The sequence below is a fragment of the Carettochelys insculpta genome, chromosome 12 (assembly GCF_033958435.1).
Source record: "Carettochelys insculpta isolate YL-2023 chromosome 12, ASM3395843v1, whole genome shotgun sequence".
Taxonomy (NCBI): domain Eukaryota; kingdom Metazoa; phylum Chordata; order Testudines; family Carettochelyidae; genus Carettochelys; species Carettochelys insculpta.
This window is the reverse complement of record NC_134148.1, coordinates 25,737,390-25,764,765: the sequence shown is the minus strand read 5'-3', so window position 1 is coordinate 25,764,765 and position 27,376 is coordinate 25,737,390. Positions and strand designations below refer to the sequence as shown.

Below are 27,376 nucleotides of genomic sequence, written 5' to 3'. Positions count from 1 at the left end.
AAGGCAAGTAAGGTGATCTAAGACTTGGAAAAAATCAACAATAAAAACTAAATTTAAATTACTTGATAATTTCTTCACTTATGACAAAGAGAAGAAGTTGACAAAATAGGAGGAGAGGCTGTCTAGGTGACAGATGAAAAAGATGATGAAGGAAGATGAAAAAACAGACCAATGGGGATAGAGAGTGGAAGAAAAAAAAGATGAGGGTAATAGAAGACATGATGAAAAACAGACTTGGGTTTGGTTTCATATCTTCTGAAAGCTACTATCCAAGCTGAACCCCCTTAACTCAGAAAGGAGCTGTGCAAACCAGAGACTGCTAAATAACAAGAAGCAGTTGCTTCCTCACAACTGAGCTTCCAACTAGACCTGGGTGGAGAACAGCAATTCCATTTTGTGGAGTATTTTGACATTTCAAAATTAAATTTGGTTCCAATTTGGAACAAAATTCAAACATTTTGAATTTGTATTCGAATGGGCTGTGGGGCACTTTGTCTGGTAAACTGCTTTGGAGCTGTTGGAACCCTGGAACCTATGGTGCCAAGGATCGGTAAGCTTGAAAACCAGGTTTCTCAGCATTGCACCAGGCAGATGGATAAGCAGGCAGGAAACCAATCAGGGTGCACTGGAGCCCTGCCTGGTTTCCATAATAATTTCACCAAAATTGACACAAATCTATAGAATTGTTCAGTTTTGATGAGTCTGCAAATTTGGACAAAATAGTTTCAATTTTTTTTCTGATCTACTCTAGTTCAAACAACAATTATACATTCAAAACCAACAAGAAGTCCTGTGGCACCTTATATACTTACAGATACTTTGTAGTGTAAACTTTCATGGGCAAAGACCTGCTTCATCAGATGAATGAGTGGGGACCCCTCTTCTGGAACACCCACTCATGTATCTGATGAAGAGGGTCTTTGCCCTTGAAAGCTTATGCTACAAAACATTTTAGTCTATAAAGTGCCACAGGACTTCTCGTTGTTTTTGAAGATACACAGTAACTCGGCTATCCTTCTGATAATTGTAGCTTTATGTCTAGCATTCCATGTGTTAGCCAGGGATCTGGAAAAAAAAATAAAAAGCACTATTAAGAACCCATCTTTTTAAAGGAAAAATCATTGAGAGAAACTTGGAAACCTATTAATTGGGTTTTCACATGAAAAAGGCTGGACATTTTTTTTATTATGAGAAGACCAAGAGAGTGCCTGCTTAAATTAAGAGGAGCTTATGAAATTCCACTGTTTTCTCGTGAAAATTAAAACACATATGGAAACCAAAAGTAATAACTAAAAAGTTTTGCGTTCCAACTTGGTAAACATATCATTATATGTTAGTTCTCATTGAGGATTAGAGGATAAAGCAAGTCTGAAGTTTTTTACTGCAAGATGTTTGAGCTATGAGTGCCCCAAAAAGTTCCATAGAACAATTTTTTATAAGTGAAAACTGCCTCTCTTTAAAGCCTTCTAACTCAAAACCAGTTTGCCTGATTAACTTTAGATTGTTTTTTAAAAGCATGTTCTCTGAGCAAAGACAACACGAGATGTGTTATACAAAAGAAAACTTCTTTCAAAATGATAGTTCAGTGGTGTTTGTGAATGGCAGTGTCAATATTAGGCATATAGTGGAAATACTTTAATTATTGTATGGGTCATACTACAACTGTTACTTCATGCGAACCACTCATGCCAAATAGTACAGTGGGAAACTTTCTCCATCTTGATCTTGCTCAAGACTTAGTCTTCTCTAGTCAGCTACGAATTTTTTATCGGTGAATTGTTTTACGCAATATGAATGACAACAGTAAGTAGGTATTGTACTTACTTTTAAAATATATGAAAGTCAAGCTGATAAAGTATCCACCATTATTATATTTATAAAATGCTTGGTTTTTAATGGCTCATGGTGTTCACAAATGTGCACTGGTATAAATTAACTTCTTTCCTGAGGCAGAAAATCACTACCCACAATTAATCAGTTCTCCTCTGGAGCCTTTCATGTTCTCATTGATATAGCTGCTTATGCCCTCAGAAGCTATTGCTCTGAGATTCCACAGGGACTCTTTTCCTGAGTATCCTTCATAATACTATTTGCTGTCTTACTTTTGCCTTAAGGGTTCTGTGCTGTAAAGTGATGTTCATGTTATGGTGCTTCATTCCAATAGAAACAAACTGAGATGATGCAGAATGAATCATCTAATCTGTGTCGTTATAAACAAAGAAAGGAAGATAAAAGGAATTAAGGGAATTTTCCTAACTGACAGTGGCATTGAGAGGGGACACAAAATTTATGGATAATACCAAACTTGGAGTCACCAATAAGATACTACTGAGTGGGTGGGGGAAGGCAAACATCATTGTAGGACATACAAGCAAGAACACTGTAAGCAAGACATGAGAAGTAATTCTTCTGCTGTAGTCAGAAATGATAAGTCTGATAAGGAGTATTATGTCCAGTTCTGGGCACCACACTTCAAATTGCCCATGGAGGTTCTGGGTTCTCTCCAATTGGACTTTATAAGAACAGGTTAAATAAGAACCTTCTAGGAATGGTCTAGATAATTCTTAGTGCTGCTTTTCTATGATTCTGTGAAGACTATGGGGGAGAATGGTTGTGTATATTAACTACAGATGGACTGAGAATATCAGAGTTTGGATTTAGATTTAGATGTATATTAGTTAGACTAAAGTTCAAGAGTTGGGTTTGAAATGTAGTAAGAGTCAAGTTCAGAATCAGTTTTGAGGGTGCCAAAATCTTGCAAACATTTTTTGTGATATATTAGCCTGAAATGTTGGAATATCGCAAGCTCAATGGCTGTTGTGAGATGTGGAGGCACAGCTGTTGCAGAAATAGAAAAATCTGATCCATAAACAAAACTGACTGGGAGATTGTTAGCTCCAGGGACTTTTAACCTGTCATATCCTCCTAAAATTCAAAGGCGTTCAGATTTGAGATGTTCCAGTTTTTGCCCAATCTCTAGCTGAAAAATGTATCAGTATCTACTCTGTTCATTTTTAAAGTGTACATGAATTGTTCTGAACTTCTACCCTGGTGATGGGATTGTTTTCTATGTGCCAATTCCTGTATTATTTCTTAGTGTGTATAGAGAACATCTAACTAGATCTGGTAGGTCAACTAAACATTTGAAGAAAATGGAAGAAAAATAATTATTTCAGTCTTAATTTCTAATTTTCCTTCCTTTTTCAGTTCAAACCCCAGATGGGCAGATAAAACTTTATTGTAAGGGAGCAGATACCATTTTGTTTGAGAGGCTTCATCCCTGCAATGAAGAATTAATGTCTTTGACATCAGATCATCTTGGAGTATGTGCACTGATTCAGAAAACTTTTTAACCACATTCTTAACATTAAGCATGTGCTTAGGGACCTAAGTTTATAGTTAAACTTGTTCATAAATACTTTTATGAATACAGATGCTTTCTGAATTCAGGTCTTCATAGGCCTTCTGCTGTGAAATAAGTCAGAATTTCTTAAATGTCAGACTTGCTTTAGTTGACCAGAGATGTAAAACCAGTTAAATGACAGCTTTTCAGGTGCACTCTTAACTTCTGAAACAGATATTTATAGTGTTTGCAAGGTATCGTGTACCTCAGAGTGGCTTGTGAAAAGTTGTTGGGAATCCGTGGATGTGGATACCAAGTATCCAGTTTAGTAATGCGCTGTTAAAGAAAATAGGTCCCTTCTATTCAATTTTAGGGTCTAATATGAACTTTAAGGGAAACTGGATAAAGCTCTCATTTCCTTCATTTATTTTTTTAGAATTCATGTTCTTTGTAAGTGTCCACATTTAATACAAACCATTCCATGATTCTTTTTAAAAAAAATACCCCTTTGACATTAAGTATACAGTATGATGGTTTAGTAATACTGGTTACAAACATAACTATTGTTTTCATCTCTGTAATAGAGCTTTCTTGGCTTTCTTTTAATCTTTTCCAGAAGGCCAACGTGTTTTTTATGAAAGCAAGGCTGGAATCATATGCATATGATCTTTGCAATTGCTCGTATGCTAAGACCTTGAATTTTCATACTTGCCCAGTAAACTTGAGGGAGTACGTACTTATATGTTGAAGTATTATATTTTTTTCACATCACTCTAATTTTTCCTTTCCATTTTATTAATTTTATTCTAAACCCTTACTGTTTTTCAGTCCATTAATTTCTGAGTTTTACCATTCTTGTTTATATATTAATTGTAACATTGTTATTATAGAACACAGTGGGCTTATCTACACTTGCCCCCAGCTTCGAAGGGGGCATGTTAATCAGGGCGATGGGAGATTACTAATGAAGTGCTGTGGTGAATATGCAAAATTTTGGGGCGTAAAGGCACTTCGAAGTAGCGCGGGAACTTTCAAGTGCCTATGGCTACACGCATGCTGGCACTTCGAAGTTTGATGCTTCGAAGTTGCCGCAGGGGAGAATTAGCTTAATGAAGTGCTGTGTATGCACTGCTGCACTTCATTAGTAATCTCCCATTGCCCTAATTAACATGTCCCCTTCGAAGGTGGGGGCAAGTGTCGACCCAGACAGTATGTTCAAATATTCATTGAAGATGAAAAATGTGGTTAGTGAAGTACTGTAAAATATTTGATTTGTTGAGATGAGCCGCAAGGTCAGAGACCGTTTGGGTTTTTAGCAGTAAAATTACTCCTGATAATTTTTTTTACTTGAAAAAAGTCAGTCCTTCAAATTCTAAGTAGAAAAGAGGGAATATATTTTGGATATTGAAGATATCTAATATTCACATGATCTGTAAGAATGTGCATGTTTTGAATAACATCATATATGAAATCATTTTTATGATGAAATAATGTGGTGTTTATGGGATTCTGCATGAGCCTAGTAATCTGCACCAAGCAATCCTGTTACAGGATCAGAGTCTAAAGTACTTATCATGAGCTACCAACATACCGACAATATTATGTTTTCACCCATTTTAGATGGCAAGTGTTAGTTTTACGTTTGTTTCTGTCTATGATTAGGTTGAAGGGCCTAACCTGTTAATGTGTGTACACATATCTGCATATATTGACCAGCAGTTTCAAATCTGGATGCTGATTATCAGAGATGTGGTGCAGCCACAGCTACCATTCACTATAAGACTTTTATAGTCAGCATAACTAGGGCCCCTACCAAATTCACAGCCGTGAAAAACATGTCACAAACCATCAAAATTGGTGTTCCACCATGCAATCTGGTCTTTTGTCTGTTTTTGTCCTCTAATATGCAAATTTCAGGGAGGAAACCAGCATTTCTCAAATGGGGTCCTGACCCGAAAAAGAGTTACAAGAGAGTTTCAAGGTTATTTTAGGAGGGGGTCATCATATTGCCATGCTTACTTCTGCATTGACTTCAGAACTGGACAGCCAGAGTGTGGTGGTCATTGGCCACATACCCACTTCTGAAGACAGAGCCCTGCCAGCAGCAGTACATGAGTAAGAGGTACCATTATACCTTACTTCTGTGCTGCTGCCTTTATTCCTGGGCAGTTGGACTGACTGAGGGCCTAGCACTGCAGGCAGGAACGCAGAAGCAAGGGCAATGATGCTGGTCCATCCTTACTTCTGCACTGCTGCTTGCAGTAGCTCTGCAGTAGCCAGCAGCTGCTGCTCCCCAGCTGCTCAGTTCTGAGGCAGTTCTGGAATGAGCAGCAGCACAGAAACAAGGTTAGCATTACCACAGCCCTCCTGCTGCAATAGCCTTGCACCTCTTCCATCCCACAACTCCTTTTTGGGTCAGGAACCCTACAGCTGCAACATTGTGCGACTTCAGATTTGAAATAGCTGAAATAATGAAATTTATTCTTAAAATCCTGTGACCATGAAATTGACCAAAATGGACTGTGAATTTGGTAGTGCCCTAAGCATAACAAACTGGTAGGAACTTAAGCCAGGATACCATGTCATAGAACTGTTGTGACTCATGGACTGTTTGAGACCTTTCTATTGCTAGTTCTTCCACTGATACGGTACAGTAAACTCTTTCATATCTGGCATTCTATTATCTAGAACTCGCAGATAACCGGCATTTTAACCATAAGTAAAATTTAGTTACAATCCCCGTAAGTACAGCACAGTGAAAGTAAATACAAATACATACAGCAAATACAGTATAATTTTACAGTACACAGTGCTACTGTTGTTGGTAAATACAGTATTCCACATACATTTTTGTTTATTTCTTAATATCTAATCTTGTTTTTCTTCACTGTTACACATTGCTAGGTATACCTCTCTCTTATCCAGAATATTTGAATGTCCGGCAACCTCCTAGTCCTGTGGCTGCCAGATATGAAAGAATTTACTATACATGGTTATTATTCTTTTAAGATGATGGATTAGTGGTCATGTTCTAAGTATTTTAGTTAGTTGTGCTAAAAAGAGTATTCTGGGTAAATTAGCTGCTTTTTCAGTTTAAATCTTTCATCAGTTTAATACCTACGTACTAATTCGCATTTGGCTCTGACTGCAACATTTTGTTTAACATTGATCTATTTTTTTTATCTAGTTCTGACATTAAAATGTTAGAATATACATACATATATATACACACACACATAAAAGTTATCACAAATCATTAAAGTTATGTTTTAAAGAACAAAATATAGCTATAAGTAGAAAACATATCTACAGCCTAGCTCCAAAGTAAAAGAAACCTGAAGAATTAAAATCTCCCAGAATCAAGATCTATGAGCATTTGATTTCAATGTATACAGAGCACCTTTGGTTATTGACTCCATAATTAAGATAGATGTTAATAGAGTGGGAAATTAATATAACCTAGCTATGACTATTTTAATTTGCACCATTCCCATAGATACTGCTTATCTCTTATTCTTATGTGACAGGAGTTTGCTGGAGAAGGCCTTCGTACCTTAGCCCTTGCATACAAAAACTTGACTGACGAGCAGTTTAAAGAGTGGTTTAAGATACTTCAGGAGGCAAACACTTCATTGGATAGCAGGAATGAACATATTGCTGCAGCATACGAAGCGATTGAAAAAGACATGATGGTATGTTCTGAGAGACCCACCACACAGGAGCTGGGTCTACATTACAGAGTTCTGTCAACAGAAGAGGCCTTCTGTTGACAAAATCAGGGAGCATCCACACTACAAATGTGTTCTGTCGAGCCTGTTGACAAAATGCAGCCGTTTTCATGGCAGAGTTCTGTCTTGATCATTCGAGGCATAGTGCCTCTGTCAACAGATTCTGTCAACAAAGAAAATAGTGTAAACACTCCAGGGGCCCCTCTGTCAACAGAGAGGGCTTCTGGTTCACAGGGCAGCCCTGTGTGCAGAGCTTCCGGTTGGCTGGGCTGGCTTTCAATATGTAATATACACAATTAAATGGTCTTGGGGAAATTCTGGGTCACTGCATGTGCAGAATTCATGGGCCCTGCAGATTTCTTTGCTTCCCTGCAGAAAAAAAATTACTTCTGATAGGGAAGTAAAGGGAAGCCACAAGAGCAGTCATGACTTCTTCCTTCCCAGCTGCACAGGTAGGTTGATCTGGTCATCCAGAACGTTTTGTAGAGATGTAAAATCACTGCTGGGATTGGGGTGGGGGAGAAGTTGGGTAGTCAAGCGTGTGAGAGAGAGAGACACACACTGTACATGGAGGGGCATGGCTTTGAGTTGTTTCTGAAAAGGTAAGTCTGAGGCAGGCTCTGTTCCCTCACACAGAGAAAAATATAGCAGTGTGCCTGCTTTACGAATGGTTCCCATTGTTAGTGAAAATTCACCTAGGGCTGGGTCTACACTAGCAAGTTCTTTCGAAAGATTTTTCAAAAGAAGTGAACTCTTTCGAAAGATCCAGTGGAGCATCTACACACAAAAAGTGCTCTTTTGAAAGTAAATTGAAAGAATGCGGCTCTCCCTTCAAAATCGCTCTTCCTTTCCCATTTAAGGAACAGCGCCCCCTTTTGAAAGCTTCTTTTGAAAGAAAATATATGTAGACACTCTACAGGCCTTTTTTTTTTTTCAAAAGTGCAGTCCTTGTGGGGCCTGATTTTTGATCCTGGACCTGTTCTTTCAAAAGAACAAGGGGCTGTGTGGACATTGTCGTTCGAAAAAGCAGATAGTTCTTTTGATCTGCTTTTTTGTGTGTGGATTCACTCTTTCAAAAGAAGTGCTTTCAGAGGAGATCTTCTGAAAGATCTCTGTAGTATAGACATAGCACCAGAGTGTAAAACAGATGTAAAAATTTTAAGGTTCCTTTATATTGCCAAAGTGGTATACTGGAACCTTACTGTAAAGGTTAATGTTTATGGTACTTTATCGATTAGAACTGATCTAATTTTTGGATAGAAAAAAATTCCTATCAAAATGTGTTCTATGAACTGTCTGCCGAAGATCTTTCTGGAGATGGTCAGTAGGCAATATAAATTTTGAGTTTGAGTTTCCAGCCCTCACTTGCTCTTCAATTGTTTATGATGTAAAACCAAGCATATATATTTTTGACTAATCACTAGAAGTAATGCTAGCTACATTTTTATTCAATCTGGCGATTGGGGATTTCCTCCAATGCTCCCCAATCCTATTTTCTGTCCCTGGTACTGTAGATTAAATACGTTAACAAAATAATTGAAAACAGCATAATTATATTGCATTATTTTAAGAAATAAAATATACAAAACTTTTGCACAATTTTAAATTATTGTGCACAGCATTTTTAAGTTTTGTGCATAATTTTTAATTATTGTAAACTCTTTCATATCTGGCATTCTGTCGTCCAGAACTCTCAAGTAACTGGCATTTTAACCAGAAGTATATTTTAGTTACATTTTCCATAAGTACAGTATAGTGAAAGTACATACAAATAAATACAGCAAATACAGTACAAGTTAACAGTGTACAATACTACTGTTGTTAGTAAAGTACTCTCCATACATTTTTGTTTGTTTCTTAACAAAGAAGAGGGAGAAGGATTGCTCAGTGGTAAGCGCATTGGCCTTGTAAACACAGCATTATGAGTTCAGTCCTTGAAGGGGGACCAGTCAAGATTCCAAGGCAAGTTAGATTTCAACAAACAAACAAACAAAAATGTCAGGGATGGTGATAGGTCCTGCTGTGAGTGCAGGGGACTGGACTCAGTGATCTCTAGGGGTCCCTTACAGCTCTATAGATATATCTGTATTAATATCTAATCTTTTTATTTAGTGTTATGCATTGCTAGGTATACCTCTCTATTATCCAGAATATTTGAAAATCCAGCAGCATCCCGGTCCCATGGATGCTGCATATGAAAGACTTTACTGTATCTGGCACAGAATTCTCCCAGAAGTATTAAAACAATAGAAATTTTAAAAAACTTATTCTTTCCTTTAAAAGTGAGGGTAAATCCTTTCCTCTGATTACTCAGAAAGTTGTTCCTCTTGCATGCTTGTTCTATCAGTTCCTCCCTAAGGACCCATTTTTGCTCTCAGATGTGCACTTACAGCTCCCAGTATAGTCAATTTAAGTTGAATACATATATATCTGAGAGCCAGATTTGGCACTATCTTCTGAGTACCCTACTGAGTTTTCCCAATTCCTTTGGAATTCTGCATCCTTTGTTGCCTTCTCTGAATGTTGATATTTCCATTTTGGCCTCTGCCACTTATATTAAAGGGGCTGCACATTTAACTACAACTCACGTTAGGTCTCATTCTGGCATTATACCTATACCTGTACCTGTATGACTTTGGCTGAGGCTGATATGGAGATACGATAAACTTTTTTTATATCTGACACCCCTGGTACTGGGAGGTTGCTGGATATTCATATATTCTGGATAACAGAGCAGTATACCTAGCAATGCATAACACTAAAGGAAAACAAGATTAGATATTAAGAAACAAACAAAAATGTATGCAGAATACTTTGTTTACCAACAACAGTAGCATTGTACACTGTAAATTTATACTGTATTTGCTGTATTTATTTGTATTTACTTTCACTATACTGTACTTATGGAAAGCTAAAATTTTTTATGGTTAAAATGCCAGTTATTTGAGAGTTCCAGATTATAGGATGTTGGATATGAAAGAGTTTACTGTATAATCATATTAAAAGAGCTAAGACAGAAACTGCAGCCTACAAGGTAATGATTCTAGGTCTGCTGCTGCTAGCCTGTTGGGCAAGAAAAGGGCTTGAGCTTCCTCCCACCCCATTTAGAGGATCTCCTGGCAAGCTTGCCCTGAAATTATGTATAACATAGGTCTTGATGCAAATTACACTGGATACTGCATTGAGACTTGGGGAAATTTCTATTACTGTCACTCAAAGCTGTGAGTGTAGTTCAAGGGCATTACATTGTATTAAAAATATTTTCTATGTGTAGATGTTTAAAACTCTGTACTACATGTTATTTATATTTCCCAGATTTCTTAGTTGCAAAGTTTGTCAAAACTCACTTAAATGTTCTGCTTCCTTACAAAGTTACTAGGCGCTACTGCTATAGAAGACAAGTTACAGGAAGGAGTCACAGAAACAATTGCCAGTTTATCACTAGCTAACATTAAGATCTGGATTCTAACAGGAGACAAACAAGGTAATTCATTACTACTGTGTAATTTTTGGGGTGAATAGTTGGGGTGCATGACAGAAAACCCTAACTAGTGAGACTTTTACAGGTTCCTTGCACAGAGTGCTGAGAGCACATTCCCTTCATCGTTGTTGTTTAACTTTTATAAGTTATTATTAAAGCACAGCTCTGAGGGGCTTGATGTGCATCAAGGCAGGGCAATGATGATAACATTGAGTAGTGTGTAAACATGCGAGGAGTACTGCTGTGACTGTTGGATCTTCTGGTGAATATCCTGCACCTTGGCAGAGGGACGGCATCTTCAGCAAAGATTATTGTATCTTAGGACCTTGTGTCTACAATAATAGGGCTCTGATCTCAGTTGGACTATAAGTAGAACAGCACTAAATAATAACTACAAAATATAGCTCAGAGAAAGGTGTATTTTTAGTAATACATTTATATCAAACCCAGTAATTATGTTAGAGAATTACTCTCATATGATAGTGCTGTACTCTCAGTATGTTCTGTTGACATTACAAAATAAGTAAAGATTTTAAATGAAACTATCCTAAGAAAAACTGATATTATTGTCTCTCAGAAACTGCCATAAATGTTGGTTATTCCTGCCATGTGCTCACTGACATCATGAATGAGATTTTCATAGTGACTGGTTGCACAGTAATAGAAGTACGTGAAGAACTCAGGTAAATAAACATTTAAAATATCTTATCTTGTTTTCTTCCATGCTGACAAAATGCTCAAATGAGACTCTTTCCCTGTGGTGCTAGAAGCCTTTTCTTAACATTCCATCTTTAAAGTTGTTATAAATGTGTGCCAGCTTGCTTGTCTGATGGAAACAAGCCAACTACTTGAGGCCAGTACTTCAGACTACAAGCTAAAATACTGGTTGCCTTCCCCTCTATGGGTGCATAGTCATGGGCTCTTCTCTGAGTGCTGTCCTTTTGGGTGCTCCACTTTTTCGATGTTCATGTGCTCCCAGTCTTATAACTGGAGATATGAGGTAGCTGTGCCATGCTGATTCGCATATGCATGATCCCCAACTTGCACAGCTTCAGGCAGATAACTCAAACTGTGCAGCCAGCCCCCTCCAGTGACTTCTCTATTGCCTTTGTCTTTGAGCTAGAGCAGCATCTCACTATTTAATTCTTTCTAGCCTATTTATTGCCTTCATATAGTAAGGATAGTCAATTAGCTTCCTCTTTGTTGCCTCAAATAATCATCATCATCATCATCTCAGTAGAAATTAGGTTTCCGTTAATCGGTATATCAGCCATCCTCTGTGGGGCATAAGACTTTCTGAGGGGAATGCCCATTGCCCTGGCTTTAAAGATTGCCTCACATATAGTTTCTTCATACTACACTGTTTTCCCACAATGATAAAGTTAGGTGGATGGAGATCCATTAACAGCAGCTCAACAAGTTAGAGAGGATGCAGCATTTCAAAATCTTTATGCTAGGCACCACAATTCCAACAGTCGAAAGAGGATTTTGGTTCTCAGCCCTTCACCTCCAGGATTTGTATTTTCGTATAACGATTCATCCCTCTCATCGGCAATGTCTTTGATATATGTTGAGACAGGACCATTTCCAGGATAGCATCCTCCCCTTGAGGCTATCCACTGCCCCTTGAATTTTTTCAAAGGTACTTGCAGTAGTTGTGGCTTGCCCCTCTAGAAGTGGAATCATGATAGTCCTATACTTGGACTACTGCCAGTTGAAAGCACCAACAAAGTAAATAGTGGTACAGCCACTGAACAGATAGTGTTCATCTGTTCGTTAGATTCAGCCTCCAAATAAATGCACAAAGTCCACTCTAACATCTGTGCAAGAACTGGTATTCATTGGAGCCCATCTCTTTTCTCCTGAGGGCATAGCCTCTCTACCGAGGAAGTGCTTTCTTAATTTAACCAACCTGATACTCATGACATGAAACAGTTATGGCAAGGACCCATCTTTCCCCTATCATTCTTTGGGGGTCAGCAGCCCTCCTCCCTCATCCTGTCAGGGGTCAGGTTGGCAGCTATTTTCTGTGGTGGGAGTCTAGCTACTCCCTCAGGGCTCCCTCCCCCAGCTATCCCCCATTCACAGCAGCTTCTGCTGTGCTGTGCTGTGCTGTGCTGTGCTCTCTCTCCCCAGCCACCCTCTGACTGTGGCAATTTTTAAAAGGCCTTCAACAGGCCCGCAAGCATGGCTTCATATAGGTACACGTAGGTACAGCATAAACAAACTCCTCAGTGCACAAAATAAAAGGTTCCCTATTCTGGTGGATACAACTAGGCTGTATCTGTAAGGGAGTGCCCTTTATTCAGAACACACCAACACTGACCATCACCACAGATACTTGGCTCTTGGGTTAGGGGCCACACTTTCATCTGCCGGGCTGCTGGTCCCCTTCAGAATCCCTTCAGAAGCTCCTCTGTGGGACTTGGGCCTAGTCCTTCAGATCCTCGATGATTATTCATTTGAACCTATGACTATGTGCTCACTGTTACATCTGCCAAGGAAGATGGCATTTCTAGTAGCCATTATCTCTGCCAGATGTGGAGGAATGTTGAATACTCTCATGATCCACCGCATACCCTATCTTTTTTTTTTTTTAAAAGATAAGCATATCCCTGTGATTGCACCTGAAATTTTTACCTAAAGTTGTCTCAACCTTCCACCTCAACTAACCTACCAACATTCTATCCAAAACCTCGTAAGGGTAGAAGGCAGTCCACACTTCATCCTCTCAATGTGTGGAGAGCAATAGCTTTTTACATACACAGAACCAGATTTTTAAATCCCTGAAACTGTTGGTCTTCATCATTGAACTCTCCAAAGAGGGTGCCATCTCCAAAGAGAGGCTCTCCAAGTGGGTGTCTGATTGCATAAAATCGTGCTTCCATCAGTGTGACTGACAAACCCCCTGTGAAGATTTAAAGATTCCACCAGAGCCTTGTCTACCTGTGCAGCTTTTCTCAACAATGTACCCATCCACAGATGTTCGTAGGGCTGCAACGTGAGCCTCAGCCCACACTACTATATGTGATGTATTACAGCGACAGGCAACAGCTGATGCCTTTCAGTGTCTCTGTGCGGTCAGCAGTCACAACTTCAGGTCTGAAGCTCTCGCCTTCCACTGGAGGGCAGTGCTTTGAATTCACCTAAAGTATCCAGCACTCGAGGAGAAAAAGAAAGTTACTCATCTTGTGCAGTAACATAGGTTCTTTGAGATGTTTGCCCTGCATAGGTGCAGGAAGTAGGAGTGCAAGGGGGTGCACAACCTCAGGATTTGTGCCGCTAGGCCAGGGTCCCTGCCACTGGCCCTGTACTTCTGCTGCCTACATCCCAGCTGCTGGGGTCCTACTCAAAAGGTTGGCCTGGGGTTTTGGTCACTGGCCCAGCTCCAGGGGGCTCTGAGGGGCATGGACAAAGGTAAGGGGAGTATAGCTCAGCATCCCCGCTCCACAAACTGTTCCAATGCCACTGTGTCCCTGTAGGTTCCCCACTATTCTCCCCACTATTCTCTGTTAGTCTCAGCGGTAGAAAAGGAACAGAAGGTGGGTGGTAGCACAGCACAGCACCAGTTAACACTGAAGTGGCGCAAGATGGGGAGAGCACATGTGCAACCCAACTGAGCATTGATACTACAAATCTCTGATTAAAAGCACTAGGGCAGAGTGTCACCTAAAGGGGAGGACCCACAAGGACACACATCTCAAATTTAATTTGCTGTGCAAAGTGAGTATTTTTCTCCTCCATAGCCCTGTCTTACTTTCATCTGTGTCCCTTTATGCTTATCCATGGAGAGGTTAGAACAAATGCCACTATCACTTTATGTGGAGGAGGAGATGTTAGCAGTATCTCTAAACTAGACACTAACATTAATTTGGAGAAATATATTGTTACAAATAGTGCTGGCAGCTGGGACTTCTTGATGGCTACAAATACATGGCATTATGATTTTAACTATTGGAGATTTATGCAAATTTCCTTCCTTGGAATAGATTATAGGACCATATAAATTATTACTAGAGCCCTATCTTACGAGCAGCAGCATCCTTCTACCTTTTCTAGACAGTATACTAAATAGATTATTTAAAGATCTGTAGACCATGTCTATCTCTCCTTTTTACTATTCCTCAATTAACTTGAGAATTTTCTTCCTTCTCAGTTCTCTCCTCTTATTTTGAGTCTCTTTTTCATTTCTCTGTATTTTTTTCTACTTTCACTAGAGCCAAACATGGCATTTTTTCTGTAATTACCATGGACATAAAATTGTTGCCTATTTTGGGTATCAGACAAAGCAAGCTATCAGTTTACCTAATTATCTCTTGGTATTTTGGCACCAGCCAAGTGGTTTGGGCATTTCAGTTCCAACCTATTGCTATAACTAATATATCTTGAATCTGAATAATGGGAAACTACATAATACAGCAATTAAAGTAAACAAGCATTTTTATTTTAGCCTTTGTGATTTGTGTATTTTGGTTAAGAATTGCATGTTATATATTGCCTTGATAAAATGAGTTGTGTTAACATGGGTTCTATTTTTGTGTAAACTATTTATGTAGGAATCAATTTGGTTATGAATTGTTGAGCTTGGCACGACGAATGGACGGAAATCCAGATTGAAAATCACTCAGAGCATTAGGCTAGGGTTCAAGCAAGACAACAGAGTGGGAGCCAAATATGGACATAATGAAATAGAGTAAATGATTTGTCCTTTTTTAAAATCTTGGAAACATGGAAGTTAAACACAAAAGAGGTATAAATGTGTACCATGGTTTGAATAGGCAAAAGATGGTCAAAGAGTTGAGCAATGTCGTTCATATGTGTAAATAACTACATATCCGTATGTGATTCTGATTATCAAATGGTGGAGAAAAAAAGCTGTAGTTAAGAAAAGGCAGTACAGCTCTCAGATATATGACCTCATATGAATTCCACCATGTCTGAGGGCAACACTGAATACAGATAAATCCTGGCTTGCATTTTGCCCTTTTTGGAATATGCTACTGATGAAGACAAGTAGAAATTAAGTCATTAGAACAGACTGGAAAAAGACTTAATAAAACAGTAAACCTACAAATAGTCATATTTATTTCTGAGAAACACATCTAGGAAGTCTGCATGCACAATATGCTATGTCACTGAAGTGGAAAGATATGTTTAGAGATGTTACACATGAGCCGTGTCTACACGTGCACGCTACTTCGAAGTAGCGGCACTAACTTCGAAATAGCGCCCATCACGGCTACACGCGCCGGGCACTATTTCAAAGTTAACTTCGACGTTAGGCAGCGAGACGTCGAAGTCGCTAACCCCATGAGGAGATAGGAATAGCGCCCTACTTCGACGTTCAACGTCGAAGTAGGGACCATGTAGTCGTTGCGCGTCCCGCAACTTCGAAATAGTGGGGTCCACCATGGCGGCCATCAGCTGAAGGGTTGAGAGATGCTCTCTCTCCAGCCCCTGCGGGGCTTTATGGTCACCGTGGGCAGCAGCCCTTAGCCCAGGGCTTCTGGCTGCTGCTGCGGCAGCTGGGGATCCATGCTGCAGTCACAGGGTCTGTAACCAGTTGTCGGCTCTGTGTATCTTGTGTTGTTTAGTGCAAGTGTGTCTGGGAGGGGCCCTTTAAGGGAGCGGCTTGCTGTTGAGTCTGCCCTGTGACCCTGTCTGCAGCTGTGCCTGGCACCCTTATTTCGATGTGTGCTACTTTGGCGTGTAGACGTTCCCTCGCAGTGCTTATTTCGATGTGGTGCCGCGCAACGTCGAAGTTGAACATCGACGTTGCCAGCCCTGGAGGACGTGTAGACGTTACTCATTGAAATAGCCTATCTATTTCGATGTTGGCTTCACGTGTAGACGTAGCCATGGAGAGAGTTATCTATATAAGCTTTATAATATAAAAAGTAAGTGTCGAGTCCAACTTTAACTTCTTGTGTAGGTAGTGGGTATTTCCTGATTTGATATTCCAAAACAAACTGTCCAATTGCCTCAAGCCAAAGACTTTAGAGTTTTCAAATTTCATCCTCCACTCTTTTAATACTAAATTTATGATACTACAATCATTTCCACGGTTATATGTGGTGATACTGTAAATACAGTGGTTTGATGTCAGTGCAAGATCTAATAGAAGATAGTACTTAGATTTGTGGTGGGCAATCTGTGGCCCGCAGGCTTCATATGACCCATCGGGAATCCACTTGTAATACGCAGCCCTCTTGTCTGCCTCTGTCCCCCATGGGCCCCCCACTTCTTATTCTCCCTTCCTCCCAGCACTTTTGGAGCACAATGTACTGGCGGATTTATGCTCGAGCCCTGCTCCTCCTCATCCCTCCCAGAACTGGAATGATACAAATCAGCTGTTGGCACCTGTTCAAGCTCTGGAAGTGGGGAGGAGGAGTGAGAGAGTGCAAATCAGTGGATTCGTGGTTCTCCAAAAGTGCTGGAAGGGACAGGGAGGAGTCTGAAGTAGGGAGCTCCACTGATGCAACCCACTCATGTGGCCCTCTCATTCTTCTTGGTTTTTCATCACTGATTTAGATCAAAGCTAGTCCTCTAATGTTAGTTGCATGGGGCACATATTGACCGATTCTTCACTTCCTGCGTGTTTTTCCTTATGGTCAGCTATTAAATTAACTCAGTACTTTCATATAATAAGCATAGCATATTGGTAAATTATTAGAGTAATCCCACATTTGTCATAATACATACAATGCTGTAGTAGCCATGTTGGTGCCAGGATATTAGAGGAACAAAGTGGATAAGATAATATACTTTATTGGACCCACTTCTGCTGGTGACAGAGACAACTTTTGAGCTCACAGAGAGCTCTTCTTTTCCAATATCTGAAGATGAACACTGTGGAAACTCATAAGCTTGTCTCACCAGCAGAAGTTGGTCCAGTAAGATATTATCTTACCCACAATATTGCATGTATACAGAGTTTCCAGAAAGTGAAAGCAATTAACCTCCAGAAAAAAATCTCAAACAAAGCATTATATAATAATTTTATGAAAAAACAAGAAGAGTTTACAATAAATAGACTTTGGACAAAATTTAAATCTGGGACCTCCATAAAAATGAGCATAGCCGATAACTAAAAGGAGAGTTTAATTGTACAAAGACACCCCAGTGACATCAGGGAGCTACAAAAGGCTTCACTCTATGGATACCTGCGATAGCAGGTGGTGCCTTTCCCAGAGGCCAGTTGTAGTGTGTGTCAGAGTCCAGATGTGGGGTTGGTTCAGGTGGTTATAAGGACATAGATGAGATTTATTAAGATTCACATTTTCATACTATTCCAATGAATTGGTTTAGAACCCTCTGCTTATGGTAGTCTCAGAGGGTTAGCCGTTTTGGTCTGTAGTTTCATAAAAAAAACAAGCAGTCTTGTAGTACCTACTCCAATCTGAACATCTGAATAAGTGTGTCTTACCCATTCAGCTTATGATGTTGAGTTGCTAATTAAGTTTACTTTTACTGTAATTTGTAAAAGGTCAATGTCCTTGTATGTTATTCTGGAACTGTGTTTTTTGTTTTGTTTGACAAAATAAAATTAATGTGTTTAGAATTCCTAGAAAAAAGTTTCTGCATATCCTTTGCTTTTGTAAATGTCACTACGGCTACGTCTACACGTGCACCCAACTTCGAAATAGCTTATTTCGATGTTGCGACATCGAAATAGGCTATTTCGATGAATAACGTCTACACGTCCTCCAGGGCTGGCAACGTCAATGTTCAACTTCGACGTTGCTCAGCCCAACATCGAAATAGGCACAGCGAGGGAACGTCTACACGCCAAAGTAGCACACATCGAAATAAGGGAGCCAGGCACAGCTGCAGACAGGGTCACGGGGCGGACTCAACAGCAAGTCGCTCCCTTAAAGGGCCCCTCCCAGACACACTTTCATTAAACAGTGCAAGATACACAGAGCCAACAACTAGTTGCAGACCCTGTATATGCAGCACGGACCCCCAGCTGCAGCAGCAGCAGCCAGAAGCCCTGGGCTAAGGGCTGCTGCCCACGGTGACCACAGAGCCCCGCAAGGGCTGGAGAGAGAGTATCTCTCAACCCCCCAGCTGATGGCCGCCATGGAGGACCCCGCTATTTCGATGTTGCGGGACGCGGATCGTCTACACGTCCCTACTTCGATGTTGAATGTCGAAGTAGGGCGCTATTCCCATCCCCTCATGGGGTTAGCGACTTCGACGTCTCGCCGCCTAACGTCGATTTCAACTTCGAAATAGCGCCCAACACGTGTAGACGTGATGGGCGCTATTTCGAAGTTACTGCCGCTACTTCGAAGTAGCGTGCACGTGTAGACGCAGCTTACAGGTTTGAACTCTCTAATCGAGAAATCTCTTGTCTGGCAAACTCTATAATCTGGCATGATTTTTGTTAGCTGGATGACCACTTATCATGGGTGTGGTCAAGTTTCCTGTGGTCTGATAGTTTGTTTACAACCACCTGTCCTGACTGTCAGTGTTATGTTGTGTTATTTAGTGCAAATTTACCCCTAAATGTCTTTTAAGAGCCCAGTAAGCAGTGTAAGTGTTGGTAATGTGCTAAGAGATATTGTCCTCATTGTCTGGCAAATTCTCTTGTCTGGCACCAGTCAGGTCCCAAAGGCACTGGACAAGAGAGGTTCAACCTATGCAGCATTTTCTGTGCTAGACTAATCTTTCCTTTAATTCTCAAAAATCTTAATAACAAATAATGATAAATCACACAGTTCAAACTCAGGGCAAGAATGCTATTTAAATTCTAAGGTTATTTAAAACATATTGTCTTACCTTCATACCTATCAAACCTACTTCCTTGGATTTTAAACACCCTATAGTATGCTCATCAAGTAAAAGAAATATCCTTCTTGCCAACTGACATTTACTCTTATGTAATAATAGATAAGAGCAGCGGAACTGAAGTGATCTTAAATCATTGTCAGATTAAAATTAATGATAACAATATTCTCTTTTTTTCTTTTAAGAAAAGCAAAAGAACATTTGTTTGGAGAAAGCAAAAACCTTTCCAATGGTCTTGTAAGTTTTGAAAAAGGGCAAGAATCAAAGCAGGGCTCAGTCTTGGAAGAAATTGTCACTGGTGATTATGCATTAGTCATAAATGGACATAGCCTGGTAAGTCAGTTTTTTCAGGTTTTGTCCTTTCCTTCCCAACCCAAAATAACCATGTCTGTTTTGTTTTTTAACAATGACAGATTTCTCTCCAAACTCTAAAACTGTTTCATAAGAGAGCTAAAAACAAAAGCTGACATAATTTCAAGAAACAATTAATAATTATGTCTTAACTTTGGATGTGTGTAGAAATGAAATCAAACGAGTAACTCTATACAGCTTTTTTTAATAACTGCAACAGTGGAGAAGGCCCATAGTAAGAACTAGTTCACACAATCTTATCCTTTCTGAACTAGACATAGACCAGTGCTATTAGTGTTTAAGTGCTTGTATGAGGGGAATATCACAAATCATTGCCAATTAATTAAGGGAATGCAATTAGGCAGATGTAATGCGGTTATTTTTTTCCTCATGTTTGTTGTTTGAGAGCACAACCTGACCTTAAAATAATTACTGCACCAAATTAATGTCATTAAGATACCTCCAGTGGGTTTTCTAAATATCAGCATTTTGCAGGGATGGCAAAACAATTTGCTTTGATTAGGAAATCTGGTTCTTGTCATAATGGAAAAAGCTTACATTACTTAAATGTAGTTCATGTTCAAAATCTTTAAAAAGCATCAAAACATTGTGACTTAATAAGCTAAGAGACTTAAAAGCTCAGGCTTCACTTTTGAAAAATTAGCTACTCATGAAGATACATAAACATCTTTGTATATTCACATCCTTCTGTTTTTATTTTCTTTTAAAAGTTTGAGTAAGAGTGGCTCTGCCATCAGACAGTTTCTTAATAGAAAAAGGAGGTATAAATGGAAGTATTAGTTAAGCTTTTCCTTAAGAATGACAGCTACTTAAAGTAGTTTAAGTATGTATGGCTATCTCCAGCTGCGTTCCAGCCATAAATGATGTGTTCCCTTCTACACTGTGGAAGCTATGGAAAGTATATCTCTGCTCCAGGGAAGATTATTTTCTGCACCATAATGGTCATGTAGTCTGCAGAAACTATTTCTCTCCTACACACAGATTTGTAGTTTCAGTCTCATCTCAGAACTGTTTAGCAGTCTTTGCAAAAAAATTAGAACAGGACCACTAACTTGGCTGTGAACAGTTGGAGCAAACACCACCACTCACATTAAGTGGCACCCTCCTTGACAGTCTCATCTGAGAGTCAGAGGAATGGGAAGACAACGGATGTTAACTCGTTTTGACAGAGTTTAAGACTAGAATTGGGAAATAAGCTAAGATTTGTAGTTACCCTTTTTGTTTGGAGATACCAGTCTCAGAGGAAAGCACGCTAATGGGAATTCTGGACTCCAAGGCTAAACAATCAATGGGCCCCCAGCCCCTCCCTGAGCAGGGCCATGTGCCATTCCCCACCTGGAGAAACCCTGAGTGCCACCTCTCAATTAGAGGAAACCCTGGTCAACCAGAACCCCAACCCTCACCTGCCTATAGGTGCCCCTCCTACCCTACTTCCCCTGTCTGCCACCCCTATCACCCGTGCCCAGCTCTGCCCCCACCCCCTGCGAGGTCCTGTGACCAGCTCAGGTCCTTTTCCCTATGCATCCCCAGCCCAGTTCATCCTTCCCTCCCCCTGTTCCCCTATGCTCAGCTTGGCCCCTTTGCCTCTGTGCCCCTCAGCCCAGCTTTGCCCCACAGTGGTCCTGTGTCTGTCCAGCCATCCCTGCCTACCTCTCCCCCATCCCTCTGCTCTTTTTCCTTCCCAGCCCAATGAGAGCATTTTTATAGTTATAGTTTTTGCCATCCCACATAACTCTGACCCAGTCCACTGGCTGCGGCTCAGTGCACCCCAGAGCTAGTGAGAGAGCATCTGGACATGATGCAGGTCAGTGTGAGGGTCTCTCCTGGCTTCTTCACAATTCCACTGGACAGTACCAGGCTGATCTGGGAATAGACACCTTCAGAGGGGGAAATAAAGGGGAGAAGTTGCAGTGATTCCAAAAGGCGCAGTTGCTAGGGAACATGCGGTACCAGCCCAGCAGCACTGCAGTCTCCTCCCTTACCTGCTGGAAGCAGCAGGAAGAAGGTGCTGGCCAAGCTGGAGGCCATTGCTGTATCTGGCAGCTGATTCACCATGTGGGGTGGGACGCTGCAGCCCAGCACTCGCTCTGAGCAGGGCAGCAGCCAACAGCCACTGCAACCTGAGGCAAAGTGTGAGGGGGACCTGGCTCCACACCCCCCAGAAGGGGTGGGGACTAGGGCAGTTGCCCTTAGGACCCCACCCCCCGCCAAGCATGGAGCAGTGCTACTAGCATTTTAAAGGAGCCCAGAACTCCAGCTGCTGCGGCAGCCAGGGTACAGCAGTGACAGGCTGGAACTCTCGGCCACTTTTGACAGGCCGGGCCCTGGGACATCTGTGTCCCCTCACGGCCGCCAGTAAGCCTGCTCAAAGGCAACTTGCGCAGGCCTCACCCCTTTCTCTTGAGCATTTTCAAAGATCTGGGAAAGCATTATCTTTTCCACGTTCCTTATGTATAACCCCTCCAACTATTATTGTATCTAAACCAATGAACTGAAATTTTCCCTGTGGCATGATTTTCAAGAGAGTCCTTTATTTGCCTGGGGCTTTCTGAGGGTCTTTTCTTCCTCTTGCAGTTTGATTGAAAAATTGTCACACAGTAAATGAAACCCCACGATACATGTAGAATGGGAACATTTTATTCGTTTTTCCAGTGACCCTGGTCACATGCCATACACAGTTGACCAGCAATATGCCAGTCCAAAGGAGAGAGGCCAGACTCTATGTAGTAATAATTGCCAGCATTTTCCTGTGTCTGAATTGTGAGGAGGCCCCATGGGTACTGAACGTCAAAGATACGCTGCATACCTGCAGCTAAACACAGCTGATGAGTCACTGGATTAGACCCTATTTAGTTCAATAAAAGTTAGCTGGAAAGTCGAGCACTGTACTAAAATAAGTAATGTATCTGATTTTAGGTTATTTCTATCTATTTTTTAATTTTGTATTGAATGTCCAATGAAATTATAAGTATTTTGCAATTAAATGTAACTTTGCTCTCATTTGTGTTACGATTATATGGGTTATATGTATGTATATATTTTCTGTATACACTTAAGAGATTGATTTATTGTGTTTACTGGGAATCTATAGCATCTTCTGCTAAAGGGTTCAGCTGTTTAAAAAGTTTGAAATTACTGCATTGAAAAGTTATGAATCCTATTCATTCTTATTTATTGTTTATTTTCATTTCCTGCCCATCATATCTTCTACTGAGTATAGCCACAGAACCAGCACTCTGACGGAATATTTTGTTTTGCAGGCTTATGCACTTCAGGCTGATCTGGAGAATGAATTCCTGGAAATTGCCTGCATGTGTAAAACTGTGATGTGTTGTCGAGTGACTCCCTTACAAAAAGCACAAGTGGTAGAGCTGGTTAAGAAGAACAGGAAAGCAGTCACTTTGGCCATAGGGGATGGATCCAATGACGTTAGCATGATCAAAAGTAAGAGGAAACGGTGTCATAGTTTCAGTTAAATGCATAAAATGCCAATTACTTGCTAAGGTTTGCCTGTGAATACATTCATGTTCGTAAGCATTCGATAAATAACAGACTGCTGAATCTACCTTAATTGGGATACCCAAGTAGCCCATCTTTCATTCTGACTTCAGCTGTGTCTACCCTAGCCCCTTCCTTTCAGAAGGGGCATGGTAATGAGCAAGGTCGGAAAATGCTAATGAGATGCTACCATGAATATGCAGCACCTCATTAGCATAATGGCAGCCACGGCGATTCAGAAGTGCCACTTTCAAATCGTGCACTGCCCATGGAGACAGGGCCTTTCAAAAGGACCCCCATTCTTTGAAAGCCCCTTCTTCCTAACCCCAGGTAGGAAGAAGGGTCTTTCAAAGGCTGGGGGGTCCTTTCAAAAGGCCGCCATCTCCACGGGTGACATGGGATTCAAAAGTGGCACTTTCAAATTGCTGAGGCCGCCATTATGCTAATGAGGCACTGCATATTCATAGAAGCGCCTCATTATCATATTCTGACCTCGCTCATTACCATGCTCCTTGCAAAAGGAAGGGGCAAGTGTAGACACAGCTTTAAGGAGAGAATTCTAACTAACCAGGTGGTGCACTTTATGCTAGTATCTAAAATGGTTCTCAGATTACTTTGTTTTGCTCACATTTATCTTACTGGTTCTCTGAAGAAATAAAGATGATACAGATCTGTCATTTACAAAAAAAATACCACTGCACCAAACAGAAACAGTTATTTTTACTCAGACTGAGCTGAAATTGAATTACCAATTTCAGGCCTTCCAACATCCTGGCAGTGCTGTAGTAATTCCACCCTTAAAATGGTTAATTTTCATCAGAGGTTCAAAGAGCCTGCAGAGAGTTTGTTAAAACATTTCTGCTTTGGTAAACAAGAACTGGCAGAGGCCAAGAATTTTTGTAAGGTGTCAAAGTACCATCAGCCTCCTAATATTACAAAGACATGATATCCCCATTTCAATACCATTTTATCATATGTTGACATCCCAAGTAAGTAGAATTCCTTGGTAGTAAGTATCCTTAGTTTGGCTACCCTGAATAATATCCTAACTAAATTGTGACCTGCTTCAGTACAGGATGCAATACAGCCACAAAGAAACATCTAATTATGTTTCACTGAACAAAATGTTGCCTGTGATAGTTCAGCAAATTAATATTTCTTTTTCAAATACTCAGTAGAGATACATTTCTGCTTCTTTTTAACTTACAGGTGCAAACATAGGAGTGGGCATCAGTGGTGAGGAAGGAATGCAAGCAGTCTTGGCCAGTGATTACTCCATTGCCCAGTTCAGATATCTTAAGCGGCTCCTGTTTGTTCATGGCAGGTGGTCCTATTTCCGAATGTGCAAGTTCTTGTGTTATTTCTTCTATAAAAACTTTGCTTTCACTATGGTGCATTTCTGGTTTGGCTTCTTCTGTGGCTTTTCAGCTCAGGTTAGTTTTTTGGGAATTAACTTTATAAACCAACAAAACAATGTTGTGTATGTTTAATGTATCCACCTATTAAAAAGTGTGTTTCTTAAATTACTGTATGATTAGAAATCGGAAAATTGAACTGAACAATCCAAATGCTTGAGTGAAAATCATTTTGAAGTTAATTAAAATGCTATTAGCTTTCATTTGCTTTCTTTAAAAAATTAATCTGACTGTAATTATTGTGCTTAATGGTTTCCTTAATTTCTTCCAAATTTTTGAGACATTTCATGATTTCATTTGTTAGGTCATGCTGCCTTATGCTTAAATGAAAAAAGAGAACCATATGTCCTCATCTAGTAAACAGTTTCTTTAGGGAAAAATTCAGAGGCTTGTTTGTGTGGTTGTCAGGAGAGCTGGAACCTATAAATTTTGCAGGCCACATGAGTAGGATCCATGCCAAGCCAATTGATCCTAAATGAGGGTACGTCTACACTTACATGCTGATCAGTGTTCTGGAGGTCGATATTCCAGGGTTCAATTTAGTGCATCTAGTAGGGATGTGCAAAATTTCATGTTCAGGGCAATCCCTGTTGACTCTGATACTCCATGCAGTCACAAGGAGAAAGGGAAGTTGACTGCAGCATTTCTTCCATCATTGTCCCACTTTGGAGATGGTGCTCAAGTTCAGATCAAGGTATGTTGACTCCAGCTTTGCAATTAACGTAGCTGGTGCTGTGTGTCTTAATTTGAACTTATCCCCTAGCATAGACCTGGCCTAAGATCTAGCCAAAGTGAACCAAAGTACAGGTTGAACCTCTGGAACTCTGAACTCTCTTGTCCAGCAAACTCCATAGTCCAGCATGGATTTTAATTAGCTGGATGACCACTTGTCATGGGTATGGCCAAGTTTCCCATGGGTCCCATAAAGTTTGTTTCCAGTTACCAGTCCTGGCTCTCAGAGTTCTGTGCTATTATTTAGCTGTAACTTGCCCCTAAACGTCTTCTAAGAGCCCAGTGAACAATGGAAGTGCTGGTAATGCTGCTAGAAAATATGACCTCTCATGGTCCAGCAAATTCTCTCATCCAGCACTGGTCAGGTCCCAACAGTGCTGGATTAGAGAGGTTCAACCTGTATAAGGTAATTATAAAGGTGTCTTGCAAAGCTGCTTGGGTACGTGGGGAACTTCTTGTATCTTTCAGCAAATCTTACTTTTTCTGTGTCCTCATGTTTGACGGGCAGAAGTTACTAAAAGTCCAAGGCCTTTAGCCAAAGTGCAATAGACCAGGAGCAGAACCCATTTATTTATTTATTTATTTATTTATTGCTATTTAATTCTTGGTCAATTAGAAGCAGTTATGTGGGTGAGTGTTTCTCACCTTCAAGTTGGAGTGAGTCTTCAGTCCATTGGGCCCTGAGTCTGATAAGTTGTCGAGTTTCATTTCATGTTGGTTAGATAGCAATAGTGAATTAGATGATTAAGTACCCTGTTTATCATCTGGAAGAACAAGCCCTTTTGCAAACTCTCTTGCCCACAGGTAGCAGGGAACACTACATATGTACAGTTTCCTCCGAATGAGAAGTGTCATCTATATAAGTCAGTATTCGGTTTTGAATAAGAGGGTGGGGGGACCTTTAGTCTTGTTTTAATTTGAATGCATATTCATATATTTATTGAATGCTTGTTTGTATATGTGAATGCTTATTCAATATCTTGGGGATTTTCATCTATGTCTTTCTTTGTTGGGTAAATGTAAAGGGTAGTATTTGGGGTTGCACTATGAATCTGCACAAGATGCACCTGAAAGCATAGTATGAGTCTCTCTCAAAATCTCTCATTTAAGTTGGAGATATATGTGACATTCCATGGGTTAATAATCTTCCTCCATGGCCATGCCCTGAAGAAGTGCCCATCTTCGCCTTCAAATTCATCAATGCTCCCATTCCTATCCCTCCTGATCCACTATGATCTTCCCTCTGTAGTATCTCAGGATGCCTTCACTAGGCTGCTCTCCATACCAGGCAGTTAAGCCTCACAGTAACATTGTAGGTGTCAACAGATCATTCTGTGACCTTTGGCTTAATCAGTGGTTGTTCACATGGCAGTGGGACCTCTTCTGTTGGTCCACTGATGAGTCACTTGGGAAATTAGTGGGTAACCTTTTGGTTATTGAGGTGGGCAAGCCTCCTAGCAGGCAGAGAGGGTGGCTTTGGGGAAGTGGGTCTCATTGGCTAATTTGTGGGTGATGTCAAGAAGAGACTATTGGATCTTCAAACTCCTTCTGGGATTGGGAAGAGACAAGGGCTGCAGCAGCAATGCCATTGTGTGAAGATGCATGCAATGGCAAACTGGGAAAAAGAAGCAACTCCTGAGGACTGCTGTCATGGTCCCAGAAAAGAAGGGATAAGGAGTTATATAAAAACATTAATAGCAAAGGACTGCTTTAAAGGTCTGAGCCATGGGAAACAACATTTGTATTTCTGGGGTATGAGAGACATTTAATAATTACAGCAATTAAACATAATGTTTGTTATGATTTATACAGCTGCATAGTGTTGGAATGATTTTATTAAACACTAGAACGTCAATATTCTTCTCATGAATACTTTACTATTTTGTCTCAATTTTATAAACTTAGTAGGCACAAGAAAGTATTTTCTCAGCAGTATTAATATACATTTTAATTATGTTTTTGTATAATTTGGTGTAAAGGCTTAAGACTTTATATCCATTCTCATTGATTCAAA

General features: G+C 40.3%; 1 protein-coding gene across 1 annotated transcript in view; it reads left to right on the top strand.

The window, feature by feature from the left end:
* The window catches only part of ATP8B4 (ATPase phospholipid transporting 8B4 (putative)), a 154,015-nt gene that overhangs the window by 110,751 nt on the left and 15,888 nt on the right, over positions 1-27,376 (top strand). The window contains exons 17-23 of the mRNA XM_075007201.1: positions 3,208-3,323; positions 6,871-7,035; positions 10,444-10,555; positions 11,130-11,235; positions 19,531-19,678; positions 22,978-23,161; positions 24,425-24,648. Of these exons, the coding sequence (XP_074863302.1) occupies positions 3,208-3,323; positions 6,871-7,035; positions 10,444-10,555; positions 11,130-11,235; positions 19,531-19,678; positions 22,978-23,161; positions 24,425-24,648 (1,055 nt within the window). The remainder of the gene's footprint in view (positions 1-3,207; positions 3,324-6,870; positions 7,036-10,443; positions 10,556-11,129; positions 11,236-19,530; positions 19,679-22,977; positions 23,162-24,424; positions 24,649-27,376) is intronic.